Raw genomic sequence first — 18,445 nt, 5'->3', positions numbered from 1 at the left:
GCTCTACAAAGCATGTGCTCTACCACAGATCACTAGTCCCTTAGGTTCCAATTCTATATACATACATTTCTGGGAATAAGTCCCATTGAACATAGTGGGACTTACAACACAAGCCTATGCACGTCTACTCAGAAGTTAGGTGACCCATTTCTTCCTGGCCCGCAGGTGTACACATTTGATCCCTGTTGCGTATATGCAATGTTGGGCAGAAATGATTAAACAATGTTTTCTCAACGCTTTCAACAGCAATTCTCCAAAGCTGAGCAGCCACAAGTTTTGCCCCTTCTAAGAAACTCAACATTTCTGCTACTTACCATTCATTGGCTAAGGTCAAGTCTGGTTGCAGCAGATCATGCAAACCTGAAAATGAACAGCAAGTGGCATATTAAAGGATCATTTCTTCACACCTTCATGGAGTCCTCTATATACTTTTGTGTTTTATAGGGGATCCTGTTCAGCAAGAGAGCTTGCTGAAGAGTTGTAGTAAAGAGCAATCTGAGATATAAGCCCAGTTATGGTGTAACAAGAAAATGTGCATCACTTCTCACAAGCACTAGATCAGGGTGTCAAACATAGGGCCCACAGGCCAGATACAGCCTGTGGAAGCTCTTTACTCAGTCCCCATGATAATCGGGTTCTCCCAGCACAGCCCTTTCAGTAGTGTTGCTTCTGCTAAGGCTCTGGGAGGGAGAGATGGAAGGAGGTCTCAGAAGACAAAGAACACTATAGGGGAAGGTGCAGACGAAGAGGGTGTGTGTGTGTGTGTGTGTGTGTGTGTGTGTGTGTGTGTGTGTGTGTGTGAGAGAGAGAGAGAGAGAGAGAGAGAGAGAGAAGCTGCTGAAGTATAGGAGAGCCCAATCAACACTCTTTCAGCAGTGCCACCTACCTTCTTCCACTGAAGTGTTCCCAAGCAGGATGTATTCACCATGTCCTCGAGAAAGAACAACTCCTAGACTGAAAATGGGGAAAAAAATGATTTCGGTAAGCAGACTTACAGAGGCCTGCATTGTGTGATGCAGCCACAATCAACATTAATCTGAAATTCAGAATTCAGTCGTTCTTCCTCATTTACAAGATTGCTGAATTCAAATCTTAAAATTTATAAAAGTATCTCTAAAATTGGCATGTGGATAGTACAACTTGAATATCGCCTCTGTGAACGGCATTTCAAGCATTGCCATGAAAAGCTTGGGTTTTCCATGACAGTGGTGTATCCTAAACTTCACCACAGAAATTCCAATTTCATAACTAAAACTGAACATTCAGTACTGAAACATAAATATTGTGAAATTCTGAATTGCAGTAAATAACTGAAAGGTAACATACTTCTAAGGCTAGAAAGGATCTGATAATGATATACTCAAACTCCATGTCCTAAGAATAAAGCTACACATTCAAAAATGATACATGATAGACCTAGAACTCTAATACTTCAGGATGGGGGTGGTGGTATGAATAAATGTTCTTCCTTGTAAAAAAAAGAAACAAGAAAAAAGAAAAAACCCTCCTTGCCCATGGTAAGTTAGCCATACAAAGCAGACAACTAGCAGCTTGGTCTTCTTCCTAATATGCTAGTAATTCTATGTGCAAGAAGGGTTATTTCACATGATGGAAGTATTTGAACATGTAACCATCCACGTGCATTCTGAAATGGTGCAGTCCAGGAATGCCTCCCTAAATTAACCACACTGTCTAGACCAGTGGTCTCTAAACTATCCAGCCCTCTACGTGATTTTTTTCTGGCCCACAGCAACTTGGGTTTTTTTGTTACAGCATTTGCTATTGTTTGACATTTTTACTCATTATATATAATTTCTCCATTTAAGCACAGCCCTTGTTTCTTTGTAATTGTCACATTTCTTCTTCGTTCTGAATCATATCATGCTGATTACAAAAAAGATCCAAGTAAAACGTATTCGTTCACTTAAATTACATTCATTGTTTTAGAAATCTGATTCTTTTCAGCCCATGAAAATGTGTAAAATATACAATGTGGACCTCATACTGAAGAGTTTGGAGACCTCTGATCTAGACTACAGCATACCACAAAAACAGAGCAGGACATCATGAACAAGATGCCACAGCTGTTTTGGCAGCACAGCTCAAGAAATAGTTAAAAAGATCCAGATATCTCCAGAAGCCAAGACAAGGGAGCCGAGTAGATTGCTAGTCCATTTAATCTAAAATATTTTAATGTTAGATTTGCTGGATTAATTAGATTAAGGTTAGATAAACCCATCCAGACATCAGTCCCTCCACCTTGGATGCACTCTTTCCTAATCCCAGATTTGCAAGGGCACATTGTGGTCACTTTTTTAATTTTTTTTTTTTTTACTTTCAAGTTATTGAGGGCCCAATTCTATCTAATGTTCCAGCGCCAATGCAGCCATGCCAACATGGCATGCTTTGCATCCTGCACTGGGGGAGCAGTCATGGAGGCCTTCTCAAAATAAGGGAACACTTGATCCATTACCTCAGGTTTGCATTGTGGCTGCATCAACACTGGAAAGTCAGATAGTACTGGGCCCTAAGTCTTGCTTAAGACCTGGTGAGTTCTACTTTGAATTAAACCACAAATTCAAAGGAAACTTACTTTTCTTCTAATGTGGCAATCAATTGAAATCTGAAAAATTTCAGATGTTGATGTTTCTTATTTTCTTCTCCATAAAGCTCACAAGCCCATTCATTCTCTTATTGGATATAAAGTGATATGGCCAAAATACAGTAGTTTTGAAAATGAAGGCCTCAGCTGCATCGTAGTGGCACAGAGAACATGTGTCTGTGCGCTAAAGCCAACATCCTTTATAAATAGTGTGCTCCCCAAGAAGAGCCATGAATCTAAAGGCAATAGGTCTCTTCAAAGGAACTGCTTACTCACCTAAAGGGTGTGTCACTGATATCCGTGAAGAAGTAATCATTTGTGAGAAACAGAACTCGTTTCTGGAAAAAAAACAAAAGGAATAAAAATCTGTATGATACTTCATGAAAAGGACATTACAGGTCCAGCCTATTTATGATCTGATTTTTTATACATGGATTAGGCTCAACACAAATGGCCACTCCAAATGAGAAGGAATGTGCTGATCCCTGGAGAAGGGGAAAATGCATCCCTTTAAAATCAGTTTTAAAAACTGAACAGTCCTTTAACAATAGCCTCCTTAAAGAAAGAGAGAGCGAGGGCAGCTGGTTGACAATCCATCAATCCTTCTCTTTCCAAGTGACCCCTCCCTTCCCCCTGAGCATGTGAAAGAAAGGTGATCACTTTGCATTGGTGAAGGGAGGGGCTGAGTGAAGCGCTTGGAGGAGTACTGATTGATGGATTATCTTCTTAATGACGCTTATCTTACATCACAAAGGTCAGCAAGGATGTTTTTAAATCACCAGAGCAAAAAAACTGTTTTTAAATTGATTTGCTAGAGTGCATTTTTTGCCATCCAGGTGAGTGCTTGGAAGGGAACCCATGTGAATAATGAGGCTCAACCTGTATATTGAAAATGGGGAGAAAGACTACTCTCTCATAGATGCTTTGTATATTATAGTCATCAGGAGCAGAATTGTAGAGTATCCCTAAAACATACTCAAGTGGCAGCTGCATTTCATATGAGTACCCACCCTTCCTGTCAGGAGAACATCTGTCAAGAAAGGTTTCTAGTTGCAACTGGATCATGACTTCATATTCCAGCTGGGGTGCAAAACTGGATCATAATATACTTTAATAAATAAGGCTCATCTGTTGTCTTACAGATGTGGGCTCTGAAAAAGCTCAACGGATCTGCACCAACAAGACTTATGTGGTATGCAGTGCAATCCTATGCATGTTTACTCAGAAGTACTGGTAAGGTCCACTGTGTTCAATGGAGCTTACTCCTATATAAAGGTACATAAGATTGCAGGCTTTCAGCACAATTTTAGGCATGTCTACTCAGAAGTAGAGTGTTCAGTGAGGCTTACTCCCAGGAAAATGTTCATAGGATTGCAGACCAATTGTATCAAAAATTGCTCATGGACCTTAGAATTTGATTTCTACACTCCCCATAATCCCCCTTAATGCTCTGATACATCATAACTCACAACTAGACACCGATGACCCAGATAGGCTGATCCACTATCCAGGCTCATTGTGACATCAGAGCAGATAAGCCAATGGCTGCAAGAGGAGAAGGTAGGCAGAAAGTTCAGAAATGCTAGAGAACATTTCAGAATGAGATGCTGATGGGAAAAATAGTGTAGGATCACCAGAGCAACCATTGATAATATTTGCAGCCTGTTAGATTGAGGAAACTTCTAGGAGGGTCATATGTGTTAAGAATATGTCTCAGACCTGTCTCCAATTTCTGCATACTCAGCATATGGACTGGATACAGAAGGGGCTGGAGTTCAGAACATAAGAGAGAAGGTGGCAGATAGCAGGATAATGGCCCTTATCACACTGACTCATTCCTACTTCTGCTGCAGTCACATGGGACTACCCCCCACCCGGCTCCTGCCTGTTAACCACTAATCCTCAGTGCATTTGAAATCCATCTGGCACAGTGACAACAGGCATCAAGGGGACTCCAGGCAAAAACATCCATAACTGCACAAAGTTCAAACTGCACAAACTGCACATCCAAAAACAACTGCACAAAGACAGCTTGCTGCTGCAGGGGAGATTTGTAGCCTGACTGCCAGCTGAGCATTTCAAAAATATCTCAGCTAGCTTCATTAACTAGCCAAGCATGACCAGTCCAATAGCCCAGGAGGTAGGACTCCAGTGCTACTGCATAGATCAGGGGCTTCCCCAGCTTCAAGCCCATCTTCAGGAAAAGGAAGAGGCCTGGCCAATCCATAAAGGATTCTGGTCCCTCCATCTCTCCTATCCCATCCCGTTTCTCCATTCGTTGGTTGCTCTCATTTCTTATTCTATTTCACTAATATCATTGCTAATACTTTACTTATTTTGATATTCTTATCCTGCCCCACAGCATATTAAATCACATAAGCCACAATAAAAATTACTAAAATCCAGTCCTAAAGCAGCATAACAATGATCCAAGACACACAGTCACAGACAATAGCATTTTACTGCTGGCACCCCATTTTCACAAGAATTGAATTTAAACAAGTCCCCTCCCTCCCCCCCAAAGCCCCAACAACACACTTGCTGGAACAAGTTTCCAATGCATGGTAACAGAGCCATATTAACAAAGGCAATGAATGAGATGCAGTAGATAGAGGGAGAAACCACAGTAACTCCCACTTCCTACAGCTGCCACTTGAAAAACTGCCTATGGAACACTTTGGAATGATGTGGGAAGTGGGATAGGGGATTGCAGCTGGGTGCACATAGGTCAGCAGGAAGAAAGAGGACACTCTCCTTGCACCGGGGAAATGCCACCCAGAACTAAGACCTGGCTCTGAATCTCTGCTCAGTCATGGTGCTCCTTGGGGCCCAGGGCAGGTTACCATTTCAATATAACCTACCACATGGACTGTAGTGAGTATAAAATGGCATAACCCCTGTATGCCCCTATGCTTCTCGGAAAGGAAGATAAATTATAATATTAAGAGGAGGGAAACAGGGGAGGGAAAAGACAGTATGTTAAAATGGAAGAACAAAAAAAGGGATAAAAACAAAAGAGAAACAAATGGTACTGACCAGAAAAAGGATAATGAACAAGCATGGAAATTTCAGTGTGTTTTTGCTAAAGACAAAACCACACATGTGTGCAATGCATTCTTTTGCTACCTTTTTAAAAACACTTTCTTAAAATCGCACATGGGATGCAGCAGAACCACAGCTGAGGGGGGCAGGGTGATGTTAATACTTTGCTCTTGCCGAGTTTCTGATCAGGATCATCACCACATGCTTTGTCAAGAAAATCAAACCAAAAAAAGAGGCCAAAAATGTGTCACATGAACATTTTGAACGAAACAAGGTTTCTTTTGATTGCAGAGAAAAAATTATATTGCAGCTTAGTAACAATTCTGCCAGATACTAACAACCCAATCCTATATATTTTTACTTAGAAGGAAGTCCCTTGTAAGGGTGCATAGGAGTGCAGCCTTAAAGGGTCAAGATATAGCACAACCTAATATAAGGAGTGGGTGCCTATTATTAAGAACATCCTGCCTATCAGACAGAATTACTTCACCTCCCTCCTGACATTCCTTCCTTTCCCTTGCCTGCTGTTGCTTTTGTTGGAGCACTGATGGTAACAGGTGAAGCACATTCAAGCTCTGTAATATATGAGGATTTACACAGAGGATTTGTTATGCCTCCATTAAATCTCAATCCTAATATTTAACTAAATACAGGTTAAGAAATAAATTAACATTTGTGCAACTTGAAAGGTGACAGAAGGTCTGACAGCACAAAGTAACTGCAAAACAAGTCTGAAGGGTGTGTGTTTAGGGGGGAGGGAGTATAACATAGGGCATAATAAGAATCTCCCTTGAGACATTTATTGAGAATCTTTAAAATAATTTTCATTATGATCTCAGAGAGAACTACATATATATAGTTCTCTCTCTCTCTCTCTCTCTCTCTCTCTCTCTCTCTATATATATATATATATATATATATATATATAGAGAGAGAGAGAGAGAGAGAGAGAGAGAGAGAGAGAGAGTTTTATATATTCTTTATTGAGAATCTTTAAAATAATTTTCATTATGATCTCAGAGAGAATGAGGGAGAGAGAGAAATCTGGTTAAGCAGATTTTTGCATTTTTCAAAAACATGTGAAATCTGTTTAAATCAGGGGTGACAGTGGGCAAAAAAGTGAGTGTGTGTGCACACAATGTTTCCTTCCAAACATGCACAGTCTCTCCTAACTCCATCTTGGTTCCTTAGCTGACATTCCTAAGAGTCAGCCAGAATTTTGCCCTTGAATTTTGCCCTCCTTCTAATCAGGATCATGCTAATAAAGGACCACTGATAGGAACTGAAAGCTGTAGCACTGCAGGGCATCTGTGTGTCACTTTCCTCCAAGTCTCTTCAGACTCCTCCAGGAATCCTCTTCCACCAGTGACCTAACCATGGGTGCAGTCTACACCTTGCGGTCTTTTATCCCTCAGGAATTCCTCAGGAATTGGAGTGCAATTACTGCATATAATCATGTATATGTCAAAAATTTATGCCTTGAAATTGACCCTGAAAACGTGGGTCAACTTATACATGTGTCAATGTAGTAAGGGCTCCTTAGCTTTTAAGAACAGCTGCTGGGGGGAGGGGGGAGGACCAGGCTGAGAAGCAGGATGTGGTAAGGGAAACTTGAGCTATTTTACTATGTTCTGAAGCAGCAAAGAAACTGAGCTATTCTCCAAACAAGGTGAAGGAGTTTATGCAAACTGTAGTCTTTGTGAAGATTGCTGCAAGGGAAGTACTGTACTTTTCATAAGGCCTACAATTCTCATGGCCTCCATCACTTTTCTTCCTGTATGGAGAATAGGTGCTTCAGAACAATAACTGGTAAGTCATTTTTCAGGATCTGGTCTCAGGTAAAATTATCTAATTCAAAGACTTTCCTACACTCCTAAGTTTTACCCTCGACGTATCCATGGGTGATAGCAAATTCCATGATTTTCAGCTTAAAACTTTCCAGTGACGTTTCCATGAGATCGACTTATACATAAGGAGACATACAGACATGATGGGAGGCAAGGGAAAGCTACTTAATTGTCATACAGCAATTAGAAATGAAACACTGCATTGCACTCTGGGCTGCGGAAGGGGCAGGTCTCACTGCAAATGACTCTAAAGGAGGCTCAAAACCACTCAATACAAATATGCAAGAATTGTTTCAAATTCTCTCTCTTACACACAAAACAGAGGTACTGTGACTTGAAAGGTGAACCAAGTATTTTAAAAGGTTTTCCAAAGGGCAGAGGAAAACCTCAAAAACAAAAAAAATGCAAAACTGAAAGTACCCTCAAAAGATAATTTAGGATGTACCCCATTCTGTGTAAGTTGCCTTGGTCTAAAAGCTGGGTATAGAAACAAACATATAACATACTCACCCCTTTATCTATTGGGACCTTCACATCTAATGAAAAGAAACCAGTCTCTCCATTGATCATTGCTGTTCGCAGCTGCCAAACAAACAGATTTTCATGAGAGCTCCTGGCATGGATTGGGACCACCTGCTTTGTGAGGCCTGTAACTATCAGGTATGATGGCAGGTACCTTTTCTCAGGCAGCAATTCAGCTAAATATATGGTGGCCAGGCTGAGAAGATTTCATTAATCTCTCATTCATTCAGGTAGGCAATTATACTACAATATTTAATGATTCAGAATAAGTAGATCTGTACCCCTCAGTGCCATTTCACACTGTATACAGTACCTGTGTTTGTCACATGCCACACTGGTGTTTATTGTGCTGAACACACACACATTGGTGCCTACATTTGGTGAAGAACCTCATTAATTGCAAGTTGCAGGCTCAGTTCAATTATTGGTGCTGATCTTAAAGTCTGAAATGACTTACAGCACAAGCCTACGCATATTTACTCAGAAGTAAGTCCCATTGTGTTCAATGGAGCTTACTCTCAGGAAAGTGTGCATAGGGTTGCATCCTAAAGTTCAGTTATCTATGGGTGCATAAATTTCCACATGAAGTATATATTAATGTAGTTTACCTAGTTAATATATTCCTACCCTGTCTTTCCTCTAGGTACGTGGATGCCCAAGCTGGCTTGCATACGGAACTTGTACAACGCACAGTTCATCAGTGACAGTGATCAAGTTAATCAAGCAGACAAGTCCTTACGCAGCTTAGAGCCCCTTCTTGAAAGTTCTTCTTTCCAAATATTGATCTTGTTTTTGTTGCTCTTTAATTGTTGAGCTCTTCAAACAATTCAAGAACTCTTGCTGCCCCTTGCATTCTGTTGACTTCTTTATCTCCCTAGATTTGGCTACAGCAGTGGTTCTCACACATTTAGCACCGGGACCCACTTTTTAGAATGACAATTTGTCAGGACCCACCAGAAGTGATGTCATGACCAGAAGTGACATCATCAAGCAGGAACATTTTTAACAATCCTAGGTTACAATCCTACCCACACTTACCCAGGAGTAAGTCCCATTGACTATCAGTGTTAAAATACACATAGTAGCTTGTTAAAAGTACAGGTCTGTACCATTTCCCTAAATCTAGTCACATACCATGGTAGCATCAAGTCTAATATATTAAAGATAAAATATTGAAATGAATGGGAACCCACCTGAAATTGGCTCACGACCCACCTAGTGGGTCCTGACCTACAGTTTGAGAAACACTGGGCTACGGAATTTAAGAGATGGGAGCAAAAGTCTGGTGGAAGAGATTATTAATTATCTTTGCTTGAAGACAGCTGGAAGAAACAAACTTTTCCTTCCCAAAATGTGGACTGGGCTGAATCTAAATAATTATTTCCTCTTAGAACACACAGCAGACTTGAGCAAGAAATCATCAGAATGTAGATGATGCTCTTGTAGACTCTGGGTGCCATAAAAGAAGAAAACCACCATGTTCAAAAGCAAAAGTGCATGGTAGGTGAAGACAATCACCCATATGGGGATGTGGATGATGACATTTTCCAAGTTTTACAGTGACCTGCTTGGAATCTGCTTTTACAGATGCAGAACAGGTTGGAAGATGGGAAAGTAAAATCCCAAATCACAGTTTAGACACTTACAATTTCATCCCAGTCTTCCCATTCCACTTCGGAAAGGTCAACACTGTTGTAGTTTGGTTTGGGTTTTAGCTTTTTCCCTTCTTTATACTGCAGTACAGAAGAGAGACAGGAGAAAAATCAAAAGTTGAATCAGGTTAAGAATCAAAACCATTCAATAAGTCAAAAAGACAGAGTATATCTCTGACACACGAAAGATTGACTAGCTGGATAGATGTTTGGGCATGTCCCCAATTCAAAAACCTTTCTAAGTACTTCTTTTTGCACAAAGAATGTGCAGTGGTCACTCAGTTATTGTGATGATATTTTCACAGTCAGCCAAACCCTTCTGGGGAAATGGCATTTTACAATCATTCAGACCACAAAGAACTTAGGGCCCAATCCTATCCAGTGTGTGGTGTCACACTGTGTGCAATACTGACAACCATTTTATAGCTGTCACCAACAAACAGCAGAGGTGGCAGCATGTAGCGGCAATCAGCAACCTGCAACAGTGCAGTTCAATTGGCATAGAAGGTGGGAGATGGGTGGGAGGGCAGAATGAGGTGGTTGACGGATGGAAAGGTGGAGAGCAAGAGGCAGATTGGGAGGGGGGAGAGTGGCTCCCAGCAGAACCAACTTGTGCAATATCCAATCCCCATTCCTTCTCCCTAATACTCCTCAGGCATACCAAGGAAATAACTTGTGTAGATCTGAGGAGACCCAATGGGGAAGCAGAAGCTTACCCCAAGATAAGGGAACAAACATTCCCTTGAGGAGGCCTCCTTGCCTCTCCCACCCACAGCACTATGCAGCTTGCATTCCGTTAGCACATTGGCTCTGGTTGGTTGGCAACCTTCAGTCTCAAAAGCCTATGGTATAAGCCTACAGCACCTGGTATTCCCAAGCGGTCTCCCATCCAAGTACTAACCAGGCCTGACCCTGCTTAGCTTCTGAGATCAGACAAGATTAGGCATGTGCAGGGTAGATTTAATTACGATTCATTTAATTATTTTTGTTATTATAAGACACTTTGCTTTCCATGCACTGTTGTAATCTGCTTTGTGTTGCCCATGGAGAGAAAAGCAGGGCATAAATGGTTTAAAATAAATAAACACAAATAAATTAGAAACTCTCTGAAGACACAAAATGCAGAAGGATCAAAATGCACAAGATTTAATTCCATGAAAAGAACAAGAACACTCAGAGTATCTGGGTCACTTACCAATGGCCGGAGGTCTGGATGAGACAGAATATATCCATTGTTGGTGTTTAGAAAGGCATATCCATGGACACCCAGCTTTAAATAAAATGTATTAGAATAATTTGCCTTATTTTCTTTCCATATATTTCTGTGTAGTAAGAAATATGACAGATTCCATTGTCCTACATGCATTCCACAAAACTGGGCACAGTCTTGTCATATCTGAACTTTGGGCCAATGCTTTTGACAAATCACTACTTTTTTTTGACAAAAATTATCTATATTATAATATAGGCTTTTACACCAAACCCTTCAAACATCATTTACATATTACATAGGCCTAAAAAAAATAACTTTTTTTTTAAGTTGCAAAGGATGTTTGAACAAATTTATTTCTGGGGTGCTGAATCCAAAAATGGCACCAGGTTTTGTCTGATTGGTTGAAGTTTTGGGGTACGGCATAGGCCACCGTATCAGCTTCCTCATGAGGAAGCCAACGCCAACATCTAGAGAAACAGAAATATCTGTTTCCATTAGTGGCTTGCCTGGGAAATGCATAAGGAGGGTATGAAGGTGATATTTGTCTTTCTTTGTCCTCCGGTAGTCTACATCTGATAGTCACAATTACATTGTTTCTGTGCATTAAGTTCCATTAAACTATAATGGCCAATAAACACTGATATTTTCCATAAAATCCATTGGTTCTCAAACTGTGGGCTGCGGCCCACCCATAGGCCATGGCCTAATTTTTGTTGGGTCACGAAACTGACAAGGAAAATATACTGAGCCATACAGAACTGGAAACAGAGCAACACATGTGTGATTACTCATGAATAGATGTCTTTGTCCACTTATACATGTGTGTTTACTCACAAGTATGTGACTGCTTCAGCCTTCATCAAAGGCCAGGCAAAGGGGAATGCAAAGCCACCAGAATGGTCCCAAACTGATGATAGTGCAGCTTAATAAACGCTCCAGAATGCAGCCTCTCCATAGCAAAAGTGGCTGGTAAAGTGAAACTTTTTTTAGTCTTGTAAAGCACAAGGTCCCAATGCAGTTGTTTTTAAAAAGTGGGTCCCAGTGGTTAAAAGTTTGGGAACCAATGCTCTAATCCAATGCTCTAATCTAAGTCAGTGGCCACCCTCACACTTTATTGCTATGAATTCCATTAGCTAATAGAGTGCTGTAAGGAAAAGTATGTGCACCCTTAAGAAACAGCAGTCTGGAGGGTGCCTTTGTTGTCATAATGGAACTTTCAATGAATGAAGATCAACTTTCCTCATGAATGAGCATGACAACAATTAGACTGCATTATCTTTGTTCTTACCTTGTATCGTGGAGCCAGTTTGAGGAGTTCCCTCAGAGGAACATCTGAGCCTACCACACCAAGAAGAATGCCATGAGACCTCTGAAAAACAAAGAAACCAGTACCAGAAATGAAAACTGATAGAATAGTAACCACACTATCCATCAGTTTAAGCAACTATTACTATTTTTCCACTGTCCAGGCTTGCATAGTTGTTGCTCATTTATGGATGAATATGAATATAAGTTAGAAGTGATACAATAAGCGAAGGCAGGCTGCATTCATTCATAAATTCACTATCCCATAATACAAGAGACAAGGAGGAAAGGTGTTAGACACATAGCCTTTAGATCAGCAAGCGACAAACCCTGGCCCATGGGCTAGATCCAGCGCCCACCGTGATCCTTCCTTTGGGTGAATGGAACTTACCAATTTGCCCGGGGGCCTCTTTTTCATGCTGCAGAGCGCCCCGACCATCATACTACCCAGCTGTGCATGCCCAGAAATCTGGGAGCAAAGCCTGCTGGGGTAAGAGACACTGGAAGTGGCTGGCCAGCACAAAGGTCAGGGGCAATCTGCAGCACGAAAAAGGTCCCAGGTGCAACGATAAGCTCAGTCTGAGCCGGGGACGCCTTTACTGGCTTGCAGCAGTCTGCACTTTGGAGACTTCTGCTTTAGATTCTAGGACATTTTTCATAGTTGGTCTAACATTTCTTTCCACCAAATTCCAATCTGGTTTTTAAATTTTTATTTCAATGTGCTCTCTTAACCGATAAGGTCTGTCTAATGGCAAATTTTAGTGCACTTGTAAGTGTAACAGCACAAGAATTATTGGTACATTATGTCAGATCAAAAGGTAAATATTAGTCAGTCAAATATCTCAAGAAAACTCATGAGGGGAGGGCGTTTCATTTTTAACTATCAAGGCCAACAGCCCAATTCTACTGAGGGTCAATGGCAGTGGATCTCATTATACAGGCCTACAAAACTGAGGGTCAGAAAAGTTTTTCCAAAACTTTATGGTGGTTTGATATGAATTTGGGGTGCTGATTCCAAAAATGGCATCCGTTTTGCCCTATCACATCTAGTTTTGGAGATACAGTATAGCCTCATTAGTGAATGGTTCAAGCAGCTTGCTCATGAAGAAGCCATGGTGCAGGATTGGGTCAAACCAGAGGTGGGTCTGAGATGGGAGGGAAAGAATCTTAGGGGCAGAGATGCACACCAAGGCTCTATTCCCCTTTTCCCAACCTGACACTCCCCTTGAGGTTCCTTGGATGTATTCGAGTTAAAAAGCTGGTGTAGGTCCAAGGAGACCTGGTGGTCAGGTGGCTTACTTTTTTTTTTTTTTAAACCCTTCCTGGGCCATCTGGTTCCCCCCCATCCACCCATCATAACTTGCAGCACACTGTCCTTTGGTGGTGGTGCATGCTATGCGCTACCAGGGAAAGAATTGGGCTGCCCACAAACTATTCTCTATGAACTGATCTAATGCTTTCTTAAACACCACAATTATCACAAAACCTTTGTTACCCCTTTTCCTATTTCCTAGCAGATGCTTCTTTAGTTTATTGAGGAACTAATATGTGAGAGAGGACATAGGTTAAAACAGAGGTGGCCAACCTTTCAATTTTAGGGCTCCTGAACCTTTAACAATTGTGCAGAGGCAGAACTTTCAGCAGGTGCAGTTTATTTTGATGGGACTTACTCCCAGGTAAGTGGGTACAAGACTGAGCCCTTAGACAAGGAAGGTAAGAGACTGAGTTTTGCCCTTTGTTAAAAAAAATGATCTCATAATCTGGACCTGCAGATTTTACACACAGAGACTCCCAAATCACTCCCAAACCACTATACCATCCCTCCCCCCTCTTCGAGTGCATGTGTAAGTAAAATAAGGCATAAAAATAAGTAGGTGTTTGAGAACTGTTATCTATTTTACTCAGAACTAAGCCCATTATGTTCAGTACGGCTTAGGTTGTAATTCTATCTTAGTCGCTGGACACCTCTAAAAAATGTGCTAATTTATTTAATTTTTTATTTATTTACTGCATTTCTATGCCACCTTTCTCCCCAAAGGGACGCAAGGCAGTGCACAATGATCAGAAATACAACCTTAAAATAACATTACAAATGAAAAAATTAAACACAAGATATTAAAAAAGTACAGTAAGTAAGCTCTTAAAAACAGTCAGATATCCATAAATAAAAAGAGAAACAGCAACAATGTTATAAAAATCCCAAGCCCGTAAAAAACTAGATGTTTAAAAGATATATAAAACAGATGTTAAAAAAGGCTGAAACTCAGAAGGCTTGTTTCAGCTAAAAAGAAATTAAGATATACTGGTACCATAATAGGGGAGCCCTGCATGGTTGAGTTGCTCCAGACCCTGCACACTTCTAGGGATGGCCCTGAGTATCATCCACCCTGACTATCAGGCAGGTAGAAATTTTCTTGGTACCTGAAGAGAGAGGGTCTCAATTTCACACTTCCTATTTGGGACCTGGGGACCTCTCTGTGAAGAACTCAGACACATATACAATATAGTTTGGGCTTCTTTAAATATCTAGTTGTCAGGAAATGATCCTAACTCACAGCTTTATTATGTTAATGGGACGTGCAGCAAATTTTACAAAAGTGTGTCTCGATCAGAGGCTATGTAGTTTACATTTGGATATCCACGTGAGTGTAAAATATAAGTCTGCCCTTGAGAAGCCAGAAAAGAAACCTGGGACCTTATAATGCAACACATACTGCTGAGTCATGGTCTGTCACCAGTTTCCTAGAGTTGAAAACACCATAAGGACTAATGACCTTTAAAACACTGTCAAGGATGGGCTTCTTAAATCAGCAGTATTCAGAAGTGGCAGCAGATTATAAAAACCGGAAGTTCCATTTAAGAAATACAGTTGTACCTAGGAGAGCTATTAAAGCTTACCTAGCCTTTATATATCCTGTTTTGCAAGCAACAATATTATCCTTCCATCTGCTTTCACTTTAAGAAAAGTCAGGGAGGCTCCAAAAGAGCTTCATTCTTACCGTTTCATTCTTCTTGCTGAAGACTGGCATAGCCACAGTTGTCATAAGCAGGAGGCTTTGAGCCTGAGATGCAAAGAGCTAACAGGCAGAAAGAGACCAGCACATTAGCAAGGGGAACACTACTCATTGCAAAGTAGTGGGGAGGTGTGTGTGTGCGACAACACCAACCACTGACAATAACTAGCAGAACTGCACAGTAAGTATCATACTTTTTATCTCGCCTATACAGTATATGTACATATATATAAGTAACACTATGGAGGTGCATGAAAAATAGGGGGCAAAGCACAAAAGACGTTCAAACAATGTACAGTCTTGTTTACTGAATGGGTGGGAAACATCTACAACATTAGGGTAAAAAATTCAGATAAACAAGAACACTGGTCACACATGAAAACAGTGATATGGGGAGACAGACAATGTATTTGGAGAATAAGAAAGTTTGAACTGATAATTGAGATTGCTTGTCAGATAAGGACTGTGAAAAAAAAATGGATGGATAGATAGAAAGTGGTATAAAAAAAACATCCCAAACAGATGGAATATGACTACATATTTACATCAACATGAACAGCAGGGGGCGGGGACAGTGGAAATTTGAAATCATATTTAAATCCAAATGTCAAATTTTTAACACTGAATTCTGGCTTTCAAAATCTGATACTTGGCTGTTGCATTCTGACTAAATTTTCAGGGTTTAACTTTGGTATGTGTGTTAATACTCAAATTTTAGTGAAAAGAACTATTCACATGAATAGCTTCCAAATTCTAAACACCAACATTTCAAATATTCAAAATTTATCTTGGGCTGTATTGATATGTAATTCCCTTATGTGGTATACTGTGCAAAATAACACTACAAGACACAAAAATCTTGAAAGAAAATATATTAAACATAGATGTCACAAATTCATTCATTGGTTTAAAGGCATGCATAAATAATAAATGCATATATAAAATGAGATGTATCCACATATTCTCAGGATAGGAGCAGTTTATTTGGGTTCTCTTTTCGCAAAGTCAAGAAGTGACTCATCACTTATGAAAGTGATAGGGAGCCAGTCATTTTAACCAATGATCTGACAAAGCAATGCTGGTGATGTAAAGCAACTGGCTGAATACATGTGGCAGGAATCAGAGTAGCCTCCAAAGTGGTCCTCATGCTGTAACACATGGTACAGGTCTATACAGTCAACCTATAGAATAGTTAAAAGATTTCCTGTTCATTCTCTCAAGCAGCAGGACTACCATTTAGCATTCTTACAGAGTATCTTCTAAACATTCAAAGCCTATTGCATACCTTATGTCTGAAATATTTCCAAACACTTTAAGATGGGAAGTATTATTAGAGAAGTAAGGACTGAGACATGGTGCTTCAGTTAGCAGAGATCTGAACTGGGCACTTTTAACCAGGGCTGGCCCATCCATTAAGCCAAATGAAGTGATTGCCCCGGGCATCAGCTTGGGGGAGGGAGCTTGGTAGAGGGGGTGCCCATCTCTGTCTACCTACTTGCCACCACTGCTCCTCCTCCTTCCATTCCCTGGAGTGGAAAAGAAAGAAGGGGACAGAGAGGAAGGGAAAATGTGGAAGAGAGGAAATTCCTGAGCTAGAATGTAGGAGACTAGGAGGAGCACAGGCTGGCACATCATTAAGTAAGAGGGAATAGCATTTGGCATGCCACCTCAGGCAACAGGAGGTCTTGTGCCAGCCCTGCTTTCAGCCCATGGAACATGCTATTAACTAACATGCTACAATACAATGGAATGATACAGCTTCTCAGATACATCCAGAGCTACCAGTTTCCTTCCCATTCGGCACAGCTCTATCACCACTGTGCTGCGGTCTTTGCCTCACCCTGGATGTATGTTTTATCTACAACTATGTAAACTAGTACAGGACATCAAGACTGACACAAGAGTAACATCTGGTGTTCACAGAACACAGGGCACTTGTTACCTCCTCAGACTGTGGCAGCTACAGAGAGATGAGGATGACAAATGAACGTACACATGAATGAATGAACGGACAAGACAATGAAACATGCAGCCAAAGATGACAAATGCAAGCAAGACACGTAAGAGAAACAAGCAGATAACTAGGGAGCAAAACCACTGGACAATAGTTTTTAGATTTCAAACAGTCAAGAGCAAAGACAAGTAAAACAGACAGTAAGTTGCATAGTTGACAGCTTCTCTCACGGGCCTCCAGAACATAGTAGGATTAGCAAAACAGACTCCACTATCCTAATGCCCCAAAACTTGCAAATCTATTCTAAAAATTACAGTATAGCAATGCATCTTTCACTGAAAAGAAGGCAAGATCAACAGCATCATCATAATCATGATCACTTTCATCATAGTCATATCTTTTCAACAACCCTTTATCATCAGTCAACATATAACTTGGTCTCTTGTCATTTCCCCTGAGTTTCTCCTTTCTTGCTCTGCATTAGGACGTCTTCCTCTCTGTCTTCCCCTTCCTCAGGGTCCTCCACAGCACCATTCCAACCATCCTCATTGTCCTCCTCTCTCTCTCTTCCTCTGTGTGTCCCCTTCACAACTTCACCTTCCCTTTGCTCTCGCTGTAGCATCCTTTTGCTTCCTTCCTCTTGTCTGTTCTCTTGCCCACCCCCACCCCATCTGCTTTTAAAGACTGGTGTCAGACCCCAGCTGCTGGCCATCTCAGGTGTTAACTGAACTGGATGCCAGCATCCCAAACTGAAGACAGGAAGCAGTGAGATCACTGCTGTGTCCCCCCAAAACAACATGCAGCAGGACACTTCAGCACAGGTCTCACATGGCATCTCCACAAATGGCAGCCAGCAACACAATTCTACCTTTTGTCACAGTAGTCCCTGCAACCAAAGAGACAAGTCGCTGCTCACCTCTGAAAGCAGCTTATCTCTTTTGTACCAGAAACACCTGCAGCAAAAGCAAAAAATAAATTGCCAGGTATATGCTTGATTCTTTCAAACACATCCCTTATTTGGATCCTAGCCTAAGTTATTAAGGACAACACTTGACACCCTTAATATAAGCCAATTCTCTCTGTGTAACTGATAACAAGACTGCATTGCTGTAGTCCCATTTGGTTGAAGGCTCAGTGACCCATTTCCTGATCTGAAACTAATCTCTTTTCCTGTGGGTAATCCCTTGTAAAGTGTCTCTACAGAGTTCACAGAGGACAGAAATACACTTAAGTCATACTATGCCCATGCAATTTGTATAGAGTTCTTGGGTCATGGTGGAATCTCAAGGGCATT

The 18,445-nt window shown here is 40.9% G+C and overlaps 1 protein-coding gene across 1 annotated transcript in view; it reads right to left on the bottom strand.

The window, feature by feature from the left end:
• Window positions 1-18,445, bottom strand: part of CACNA2D4 (calcium voltage-gated channel auxiliary subunit alpha2delta 4) — a 192,863-nt gene that overhangs the window by 130,193 nt on the left and 44,225 nt on the right. The window contains exons 14-21 of the mRNA XM_066634443.1: window positions 15,183-15,260; window positions 12,167-12,247; window positions 10,861-10,935; window positions 9,660-9,746; window positions 8,002-8,073; window positions 2,879-2,940; window positions 887-954; window positions 315-360 (exon numbers count right to left, since the gene is read on the bottom strand). Coding sequence (XP_066490540.1) covers window positions 315-360; window positions 887-954; window positions 2,879-2,940; window positions 8,002-8,073; window positions 9,660-9,746; window positions 10,861-10,935; window positions 12,167-12,247; window positions 15,183-15,260 — 569 coding nt within the window. The remainder of the gene's footprint in view (window positions 1-314; window positions 361-886; window positions 955-2,878; window positions 2,941-8,001; window positions 8,074-9,659; window positions 9,747-10,860; window positions 10,936-12,166; window positions 12,248-15,182; window positions 15,261-18,445) is intronic.

Source organism: Tiliqua scincoides, chromosome 7 (genome assembly GCF_035046505.1).
Source record: "Tiliqua scincoides isolate rTilSci1 chromosome 7, rTilSci1.hap2, whole genome shotgun sequence".
Taxonomy (NCBI): Eukaryota; Metazoa; Chordata; class Lepidosauria; order Squamata; family Scincidae; genus Tiliqua; species Tiliqua scincoides.
This window is presented reverse-complemented; position numbering and strand designations above follow the sequence as displayed.